Here is an 11,675-nt window from a genome sequence, read left to right as displayed (position 1 = left end):
CATCACCTTTTACCCACATTTACCTTTAGCTTTCTTCTATCACATACTCCCCCAAACTCTGCCACCAACTTCCTCAATCTCCTCCTCCATATAGACCCAAAGTATCAGCTGCATGATACTTGGCAGCTTTTAACTCCAAAATAACATGCAGCCAATACCCTAGATAGGATATAGGACATACATACATACATATACCAAGGTTTTTTCCCCCTTCCAAGGGAGGTAGCCAAAAAGGGAAAGGCATACAAACACTCCCACCCATTTCATCCCTAAATACACTCCACACCCCTCCCACCCTCCCTCTCATCTGAGCACCTCCTGGATGATGGGTCATCCCTGCACCCTGCCCACCACCCTGGGTCAGAAGCAGTGTCGCAAGACACAGCACATCCACAGCAAGGCCGCTTCATTTAATCGGCGCCCCCCTCTCTCCATCCCCCCTTGATATAGGACATAGGACAAAAAAAAAAAAAATGTCATGTCTTCATTTTATTTGCATACATCAAATGAAATCTAATATTGTGGCTATACAAAACTATACAGTTTAATAAAGCTGGTTTCTGAAAACCAGTAAGACACTATCCTTATGGGTAAAAATGAAGGATTATGCCGATTCATAGATCCTTATGGGTAAAAATTAATGACTGCACTGATTCACAGATGTCATTTGTGTGTATAACCAGTTTATCTTCGATAAAAGAAAAAATATAAACAATTCCTTGTGCGTTATATGTTATTTTGAATTTCACTAAATGGAAAGCCACAACCAAACAGCAGCTGGCAATGGTCCTTGGGCCCTGTCATAGATTTCTCTGGTAAGAAACATTGGCCTGTTGTCTGTTGTATTAGTATGAAACCATTTTTATTTCACTGGCTTACAGTAGTAGGAAGAATGAGGCAGTCACCAATCATCAGCTTTTCTTATATGAAAAGACAGAGAACACATACTCAAAGTTGATAAAGAGATCTTGGGCCCAGTCCACACACCAGGTCAGCCTATTTCAAGTGGAGATGTGGGTCTTGATAGGTTTTGAAAATGGATGGTAGAGATGATTCTCTGACATCCACCTCACAGGACCACAACTTGCAGGTACCAGCCATTGGTCCTTGCAATACTGTATACTGTACATAAATGAAAGAAAAACTATATAAAAGTAATGGGAAAACAAGTATGTTATTTTTCTTTATATATACAGTACCTGTGTTGTCCCATTAGGGTGGTTTTAGTGCATCATGTTATTGCTCTTAAGGTTTTCTTTTGTGTACTTTGTAGGGTGTCTATGCTTGCTTTCTTGATTATAGGGAACCATGCTCTGGAGGCATAGTTGAGTCAATTTTACTATTGGATATATATATATATATAAATACATATATTTTATCCATCATTGTCTGGGGTGGGCAATGTCACTGATGATTTTTGAGGGGAGGAATCAATTCTATTTTCTCTTGGTCATTGCTGTAGCTTGTCTAAGCAAGTTTGGGTGTTCTAACAGGTAAGTGCTTTAGTAATAATACTCTGGGTATGGTGTGGGAAGATTACTTGTGAAGAAGTTAAATTGTGCAAGTGAGAGTATTGCTCATTTGAGAACTAAAACGTACAATCTTTTAATATCTTCCATACGATGATGCCTACACAGGTGTCATGAGCAACATTCCCTCTAAGCTGTGCACATGTGCACACATGCACATTTTACAACTAGCACACACAAAGAAAAAATGTGTGCACAAAAGGTCTTCAAATTATATTAAAATCTGTTCAATAAAGAAGTTCCACCCAAACATCAATTTATAAAATCTCTAAAAATATGGCAACTTGCCAACCGTCAAACCAATAATTGCTTTGTTCTTTTTTTTTCCTCTTCAAACTCTATCGCTTCCACTCCTTGGTGGAGGTAATATGTAATTCAGTGAGACCTCTCATTAACAGACGTTAATTAGCTGTGTTTGCGGTGTTTTTGTTGTGTTTTTGGTGCTGTTGTTTAGTGCGTGCAATCACTATGCCACCCAAAAACCACTCCAAATCAACAGATTATTCACACCAACGGACACCGTTACCCCCCTTTTAGTCCGTTAATGAGAGGTAGTACTGTACACACTTACAACTTGTGCGTATCTGCTTAAATGATCAGATGGTGATTTGTATAGGAGTACACATACTTTTCAGAGAAGGCAAAGTTTGCACACATGCAAATATCTGCACACACTCATAGCAAAAAATTGAGGCACTAGTGGGTATACAACGATGCTGGTGTCTTGATTATTTTTATTTTGTAGTTGTGGCCAAGTGGCCCCTGAATTCTGTGACCTGGTTTGATAAAGTTTTCTTTGTTTATTACTAGAGTGAAAGAGAAGGAGTAATATAGCAGTAAACATAAGTAGTGTGATGCATTGTGCATTAGGCATCCGATACTGTGCGCGAGAATTTGACTCATACTGAAGAGGCTAATCATAGCTAAGATGTTAGGTTAATTTCTGCAGGTAAGAGTACTGCTCCTTAGTGAACTACAATGTACAATATTTTTTATCATGGTTGTTGTGGGATACTCTGCACTCATTTCCAGCTAAGGTGTTTGTTAGCCATTTCTTGTTGCTGTTGTGGATGTCTGTCACAATGATCTTTGTTGACAGTATGAGTATAAAGAATTTATCTACCACCATAATTGTTCTTTCTGGTGATGCTTTCTTGTTAAATCCTTCCAATCAATTTCAGTTGAGTCACATATTGCATTACCAAGATTACAAAGATGCACTATAGTGTACCGTCCTAAAAATGAGTTTTTCATACCTGAAGATTTGCTATATATTATTGCAATGCAAGTATAAAATATTATATAAAAGCTGTACAACATACAAAAACAAATTACCCTTAAGAATATATGGTATAACAAATGTCTCATAAAAGTTTACACATTGCATCCATCTAAATGACTAGATGTTCATAGCATGACAGTTGTATTAAAAAATTAGAAGCATACAATGAGCTTTGTCATCTTTAAAGAATGCATTTTTAGTATTTTCAAAAGTTATGATATATATATATATATATATATTTGCCAACTTGTTCAGAAAATGAAAATGGCATAAATCTTTTGTGAGCACCTTCAATAGTGTGCTTTTGTAGCAGCATAAAAAAAGTTAGCAAAATACTCCTACAACTATCCTTTGTTCATTACTATCGATATACAACTTTCTACACTTCAATACAACCTTCACACAACTCCAAACTTCTTAAGTAGTTGTGTGGCCTCATCAACTGACTCACGGTCATCAGCTGTCTTGATGAGGTATTCTTTAACTTTGCGTATATATACAATGGCTTCTTCACGGTTTCCAAGCTTTTCATAACACTTCCCAATCATCAACAAGTTTTTGCTGAAAAGACAGGAATCAAGGGATTAGTAAAAAAAAAAAAACTAATTAGGGTGAAGATGAAATTAAAGCATAAAATATTTAATGCACACATATACAAGAGGTGACTTACTATCTATAGAATAATGAAAGGAATGGAAATTTTAGATAAGAATGACTTGTTGAAATGGGATACTGGAAAAACAAGGACACTAAAAGAAACTAAAAAAAGATAATTACAGAAAAGATCTAAAAAAGAACAGGTTCCCACACAGAGTGATAGATACTTGGAACAAATTAGATAAAGAAACAGTGTGTGCAAACACTATTCAAGATTTTAAAAAAAACTTGAATCTGAGAGATAAAAAGATGGGTCACCACGAGCATAGCTCACTTCCCGTATAATACAACTAGGTAAATACACCAAAGGCACTTTCCCCTTTAATTGGTGGGGAGAGGGATACCAAATGAAGCAAGCAGTACCCACTTCAAACACATTCAAATTCAATTTGCACTCTTCCCATCTCAGTACCTTATGAATTATGGGGAGGTAGCATTATGTATATATTAAAACATTTATTCAAATGAGATAATACATTTCATTATTTCTGAAATTATTATCTGTTTTGAATCTTCTCTGAAGATAAAAAACTATACATACATATAGCAAGGGCTTTTTCTCCCTTACAAGGGATGTAGACAAGATCAAAAGGCATAAATCCACTCCCAACAATTTCATCCGCCACACACTCCACTCCCATTCACTACCCCTCCCTCTTTTCTTGGCTCCTCATGGATGATGGGTCATCCCTGCATCTTGCCCATTGCCCTGGATCAGAAGTAATGCAGCAAGACACAGCACATCTACAGCAAGGCCGCTTCATTTAATTGGGAAAAAAAAAAAAAAAAAAAAAACCTCTCCATTCCCTCGTGCAGATAAAGAGAAGATGGGGAATAATAAATCCATCCGGGGTGCATCAAAATATTATTCACACATATCCCCTACCCACTCCCTTTTATGCATCACAACATCATCAACACACAACCATTCTCCATTCACTCCATCTTCTTTTTTCTCATTTCCTTCCTTGTCAGACATCCCCTTCTTTCCCAATGCCCCTTTTACCCAATCCATCCATCCATCTCATCCTTGGTTGCCCCCTCATGTTCACTCCATCCAGCTCTGCCTTCCACACCTCTTTTACAAATTTTTCTTTACACCTTCTTTCCATGTGTCCAAATCATCTCAATACTCTTTCATCAACCCTATCTCCCAACTCCCTTTCTATCCCCACTCTCCTCATTTCTCACTCTATTCAGCTTAGTAACCCCTATCATACTTCAGACATTTCATCTCAAACACATTTAAACTTTTTCTTTCTTCCTCTCTTATGTTCCATGTTTCTGCCCCATACAGTGCTGTTGGCACAATCACTCCTTCATACAATCTCCTCTTAGCATCCATTTCCAAATGTCTATTTCTCATTACACTTTTTAATCCCCCAAAGCATTTACTTGCTTCTCTCAATCTACATTCTACCTCCACTCCTCCCTTTTCCGCCACATTTGCACCCAAGTATCTAAAACTATCCACTTCCTCCAGTCTCTCTCCCTTAATACTCACTTCCAGTCTGCTGCCACTTTTTCCTTTTGTACATCTTATCACCTTACTTTTACCCACATTTATCTTCAACTTCCTTCTTTTGCACACCTTCCCAACTGTCACTAACTTCCACAATCCTTCCTCTGATCCTGCTACAACCACAGTGTCCTCAGCAAACAACAACTGGCTTATCTCCCACTTTTCTCCATTTTCTTTAACCACCTCCAATCCCTGACCCACTACCCTTGCATTTACCTCTTGCACCACCCCATCCATATATAAATTGAACAACCAGGGTGATATAAAATATCATTGATGAAGTCCCACCTTTACCTCAAACTACTCGCTCTCTAATCCTAACACACACACTACTACTCTCATAAAAACTTTTGATTGCTCTTAACAGCTTTCCTCCTATGCCATATATCTGCAATACCTCCAACAGTGCCTTCCTGTCTACCCTGTTATAAGCTTTTTCCAGATCCATAAAAGCCCTAAAGCATCCTTACCTTTTTCTATAGCTTTCTCACATATCTGTCTTACCACAAAAATCTGATCTATGCAACCCCTACCTGTCCTAAATCCACACTGTTCCTCATCAATTACTCCCTCTCTTCCTCTCCTAATCCTCTCAATCAAGACCCTCCCATGTGCCTTCAAAACTACACTTAACAAGCTGATTGCTCTGAAACAACTACACTCACACATGTCTCTTTTCCCTTGTAAAGTGGAACTATACAGATACTCCTCCAGTCCTCCAGCACTCTAACCTCTCTTAAACAAACATTTAATAACCTCACCTGCCAGTTCACCACCACTGTACCTCCTTTTTTCTGACATTTTGCATGACATTCTCCAACCCAGGTGCTTTACCTGCTCTCATCATCTTAATGACTGCCTTCACTTCATCTTTCCTTATTTCTCCTCCATTTTCCTCACTCATCACAGTCATTTTCTTAGTGCTTCCCACTGCAACTACCTTTCCCTTCCTATCCTCCTTCACATTTAGCAACTCCCTACAATACTCTGCCCATCTTCCTCTCACTGCCTTCACTTCCATTATCATCTCTGCATCTGCACCTTTTACCTTTTCTTCTCTACTTGATTCACCTCTTCCTCTTAATTTCTTTCCATTTTTTTTATTACTTTCAAAATTTCCTGTCATACTCTTACCCATTTCACATCTGCTCTGCTCTTTCCCTCCTTTATCTAATGCTTTACTTCTCTTCTCTTTCCTTTGTACCTTTCATATGATTCCCTGGTCCTTTTTTGTAACCAATCTGTGAAAGCTTGCTTCTTCTCTTCTACAACCTTCTTTGCTTCCTCATCCCACCACTCACTACCCTTCTTTCTATTTCCTCCTATCCTTCTTGTTTCACACATCAACTCTGCACACTTGAACCATCCCCATTCCTCCTCCACTCTTAATTCTACTCTATCTTTCACTACCTCCCACTCCTCTCTCAGCTTCTTCTTGTACTCCTTCTCCTTTTCTTTCTCATTTAAGCAGTTCACTCTAGGTACCTCACTATCTTTTGTCCTTTTCCTCTTTCTACATCTATCCTCCACTCTCAACTTACCTTCCACCAAAAAATGATCTGATATTCCTCCACTCTCTCCCCTTAGAACACGTACATCCTTAACTCTTCCTACTATACTCCTGGTTACCACTATGTAGTCCATAACCCTCTATCTACCACCCTTCCATCCACCACCCACTACCATGTGTACTTATGCTTGACTTTCTTCCTAAACACTGTATTTGTTATTATCAACTCTTTTTCTAGACATCATCATCAACTCTCCACTATGATTTTTTCCTGGAACTCCACACTTCTCAACCACTCCATCTATTGGTTCATTTCCTACCCTAGCATTAAGGTCTCCCAATACCACTACATTGATATTTCTCCCTAATCCCTCTATGCACTCATTTAAATCCATCCAAAAAGCCTCCCTTTCCTCTACACTCTTCTCACTACCAGGCCCATATGCACTTACAAAAACCCTCATCTCCCTTCCCTGTTTCACCTTAATCCACATCAACCTTGAAGAAACCCCCTTCCACTCCACTACACACTTACTTCTCTTCACTTGCTAGTATAGCCACCCCTTCTCTCCCTCGTCCTTTCTTCACTCCTGAGAACCTCCCAACCACACTCTCAAACTCACACTCATCCCTCCCTCTCAACTTAATTTCACTCAATGCCAACACATCCATCTTTCTTCTCACAAACATACTGCCTATCTTTTCCCCTTTATTCTCATCTGAACACATCCACACACATTAGAAGACTCAAACCTTAGGGTACTGGTTGGAAAACTCCTAGACCCTCTTATGCCTTTACTTTTTTAGGAATGTCCCCTATGGGGCTACAGGGAGAAGGATGCCTAGTCCTAATCCCTGTCTTGTTTTTGTTGCCTCTTACAACTCAAGTGGGAAGACTTGGTGGCAGTATTCTTTCCCCACCACATTTATCTTCAACTTCCTTTTTCAACACACCTTCCCAAACTCTGTTACTAACTTCCTCAATTCCTCCTCTGATCCTGCTACAAGTGCAGTGTTGTCAGCAAACAATATCTGGCTTATCTCCCACTTTTCTCCATTTCCTTTAACCATCTCCAATCCCCTACCTGTTACCCTTTCATTTACCTCTCGCACTACCCCATTCTTGTATAAATTTTTCTGAGTGTTTAAAGAATATAAATTTGAAATCTGCGACCAGTTAACAGAAATATTTAACAAGTTGGTAGACATTGGTTTTGTGCCTATTGCCTGGGGGCAGGCAAATATTGTTCCTGTTTTCAAAAAGGGGAGATAAATAGTCTATATGCAACTACAGGCCAATCAGTTATAGGTAAAATGCTTGAATCAATAATAGCTACCATACTCAGAACACATTGAGAGATATAATTTGATTCGTGACAACATGGTTTCTCCAAGGGTAAGTCATGTGTGACCTATCTTCTATCCTTTTACACTAAAGTATACAAGACGTCAGATAACAATGATAGTTACAATGTTGTTTACCTTAGCTTTAGCAAAGCATTCAACAGTAAGCTCCACCAGAGACTAATAAATAAAATCAAAACCCATGGCATGGGAGGAAAAATGTTGTAATTGATTAGAGCTTGGATCAGTGACAGAAAACAGCGGGTCACCATAAATGGTGTAAAATCCAGGTGGGGGAGTGTTTCTAGTGGGGTCCCCCAGGGCTCAGTTTTGGGTCCCTTATTGTTCATTATGTACATAAACAACTTGGACAATGGAATTAATAGTGATGTTAGTAAGTTTGGGTATGACACTAAAATAGGATGCCTAATTAGGTCAGGAGACTATGCCAAGATTCTGCAGGATGATCTAAACAAATTGTTCACATGATCAGTGAAATGACAAATGAACTTCAATATCTCAAAGTGCAGCGTGTTAAACGTAGAGCTACACAACCCCAAAAATAGATATAGCTTAGATAACATGTTTTTAGAGAAAAATGAGTGTACAAGAGACTTGGGAGTTCTAGCGAGTCCTTACCTTAAATCCCGTAAACAGTGCATTAGTGCCAGGAATAAAGCAAACAGAGCATTAGGTTTCATTGCTAGGATGGTTATGAAGAGAAGTCCAGAGGTAATTATCAAACTCTATCTAGTGTTAGACCCATCCTTGACTATGTGGTATGGTTTTGGTCTCTGTCTTATAGAATGGACATCAAATCACAAGAATCAGTACAGAGGAGAATGATACATGGGCTAAAAAATGTACCTTATCAAGAGAGGCTTAAGCACCTTAACTTACACTCTCTGGAAAGACGCAGAGTGCAAGGTGATCTAATAGAGATGTTTAAGTGGATCAAAGCCTTTAACAAGGGTGATACAAACAAGGTCATCATATTAAGACAATAGGGCAGGACTTGCAGTAATAGATTTAAACTGGACAAATTTAGATTTAAAAAGGAAATAGGCAAAAATTGGTTTACTAATAGGGTGGTCAATGAATGGAACAGACTTAGTAACCATGTAGTAAACATTGAAACTATCAGTTGTTTTAAGAATTAATTAGACAACTTTATGGATGGGGATTACAGGTGGTAATGGACAAAGAACTGCCTAGTGTAGGCCTCATGGTCTCTTGCAGTCTCCTTCATTCTTATGTTCTTATGTAAATTGAACAGCCAAGGCGACATAACACATCTTTGATGAAGTCCCACCTTTACCTCAAACCATTCACTTTCTCCATTTCTGATTCTAACACATGCTATTTTCTCATAAAAACTCTTGACTGCTCTTAACAGATTTCATCCTATCCCATATATCTGTAATACCTCCCACAGTGCCTTCCTGTCTACCCTGTCATAAACCTTTTCCAAATCCATAACTATCCCCCCCCCAAAAAAAAAAAAAAAAAAAAACACCCTCACCTTTTCCTAAAGCTTTCTCACATATCTGCCTTACCACAAAAATCTGATCCACGCAACCCCACCAGTCCTAAACCCACACTGCTCCTCACCAATTATTCCCTTTGTTCCTCTCCTGATTTCTATTTGATTAGTGAAAAACAATTATATTTAGCTGTGTAAACAAAGTCTACTTGGTAAAAGGTTAAGGTGGTAGGCTAAGGATATGGTTTACCTATAGAAATTGGGCTCCAACTTTTCTGCATGCAGGCACTGGTCTAGAGCATCTTGATAGGTTCCTGAAGGAGGTGTAGCAAATATCAATGATGCAATTTTCCGCTGATACCACGGGATTTCTGCAATGGTGTAGTACCTGCAAGTTGAACATAAAATATAGCAACAATAATGCTAGTAGATAAACATAAGCATGAGAAACTCTAGAGGTCAACGTAAGACTACAAACTGATCAATGAAAGAATGGCCGATCATTATTTTTTCTTGTCAAGCAAAATTAGGAGTTTGACTAAAGTGAAAGATACTGTTTTCAGTCCACTGAGGAAGATCGTAAAGGTCGAAATGTCTGGCTCTGAATAAACTCACTACTAGCCTTAACTTTTCATTTTGCCACCTCACCTCTCTCTCTCATATATATATATATATATATATATATATATATATATATATATATATATATATATATATATATATATATATATAAATATACATATAAATCCCTTTGGGCTGCATCAATTTAATATATACTATGGATTAAAACCACACATTATTTTTGTCTATGTTAGAGAAAAATCTGTACCCCTAGAGGAATGATGCTACTTTTTGTGCTGTGACTATCCCTCCATTATGCTGTTCCCTCTTAAAATTGTCCTGTACTCTTTCTTTGAATATATATTTTCCTTTACCCCTCTGTCCTCTGGTAGGGTGAGGAAATAATTTTGCCCCAGTTTTTCCTATGCGGGTCATAAAAGGTAGCTAAAGTGCTCTGTAAAATTATCCTACTAGAAAGCAAAGCATAGGAACTGTACAAGATAACATTTGCTTATAATACTTACCAATAACCTAAAAGGTACCTTGATGTCCCATCAGTTGGATTTAGCTCACATGCTTTCTGTAAAAGAATTAAAAGTGATGTAGTGTATTTAGGGATGGAATGGGTGGGAATGGTTTTTATGCCTTTTTCTTTTTGGCTACCTCCCTTGTAAGGGGGAAAAAGCCTTTGGTATATATATGTATGTACAATTTTGTTTCTTTTTTATAGGTATCTCATCTACAGACATGTACACATGTGATATATGTCAATCTACACATTACACTTAGTTAAAATTTAACTGGGTCCTTGATATAACCAAGGCTGTTTAGCCTGTATGTGGATGGAGTGATGAGAGATGAACAGCAAGTTATGAATAGGGGATGAGTTCAGGGGGAAAATGGGAAATTACATGATATGCAGCATATATATGTAGATCTGTTCTGTTGGCAAATACAAAGAGCTAGAAGAGGCTGGTATGTGAATTTGGTAGTGGTTGTGGTATCCACAAAAGAAGTCACATGGCTGTTGTACATTTGCATGGAAAAATAAAAAAGATGAATGAGATGCCCACTCCCGGTGAGGGAGTTTGTGTGAGAAAAATTTGATGCAGCCCGAAGGGATTTCTCCCCGTTTTCTCCTTTTCAGCATGAGGGGACGGAGGGGTAGTGGTCACTGATTTAACAAAGCGGCTTTGCTGTGGATGTACTGTGTTTTGCAACACTGCTTCTGACCCAGGGCAGTGGACAAGATGCAGGGATGACCTGTCATCCTGGAGGTGCCAAGATATAAGGGACTGAAGAGGGTGGAGGGGAGTGGAGTGTGATAGGGATGGAATGGGTGGAAGTGGTTTTATGCTTTTATTTTTTTGGCTACCCTTATAAGGGGGGAAAAAGCCTTTAGTATATGTATGTATGTATGTATGTGTGTGTGTGTGTATTTACCTAGTTGTATTTTACGGGAAGGGGAGCTATGCTCGTGGGGTCCCGTCTTCATATCTCATTTTATCTAAACTATTTTTAAATTCATGTATTGTTTTTGCACACACCACTTTCTCATCTAACTTGTTCCAACTGTCTATTACTCTGTGAGGAAAGCTGTTCTTTTTCAAATCTCTTCTATAGCTGTCTTTTTTTTATTTTCTTTCCGTGTCCTCTTGTATTTCTGTCATCCCATTTTATCAGATTCTCTCTATCAGTAATTTCTATGCCTTTCATGATTCTGTAAATAGCTATCAAATCTCCTCTCTCTCTTCTTTGCTCTAGTGTCTGTAGTTTAAGTTTTTGTA

General features: G+C 38.4%; 1 protein-coding gene across 1 annotated transcript in view; it reads right to left on the bottom strand.

Moving 5' to 3' along the window:
* Window positions 1-476: 476 nt before the first annotated feature.
* The window catches only part of LOC143035913 (regulator of microtubule dynamics protein 1-like), a 29,293-nt gene continuing 18,094 nt past the window's right edge, over window positions 477-11,675 (bottom strand). The window contains exons 3-5 of the mRNA XM_076203118.1: window positions 10,413-10,468; window positions 9,578-9,715; window positions 477-3,372 (exon numbers count right to left, since the gene is read on the bottom strand). Of these exons, the coding sequence (XP_076059233.1) occupies window positions 3,210-3,372; window positions 9,578-9,715; window positions 10,413-10,468 (357 nt within the window). The 3' untranslated portion in view covers window positions 477-3,209. The remainder of the gene's footprint in view (window positions 3,373-9,577; window positions 9,716-10,412; window positions 10,469-11,675) is intronic.

The sequence above is a fragment of the Oratosquilla oratoria genome, chromosome 19 (genome assembly GCF_046742065.1).
Source record: "Oratosquilla oratoria isolate Oo_2021 chromosome 19, ASM4674206v1, whole genome shotgun sequence".
Lineage (NCBI taxonomy): Eukaryota > Metazoa > Arthropoda > Malacostraca > Stomatopoda > Squillidae > Oratosquilla > Oratosquilla oratoria.
Note: the sequence above shows the minus strand (reverse complement) of the source record. Positions and strands in the feature narration are given on the sequence as shown.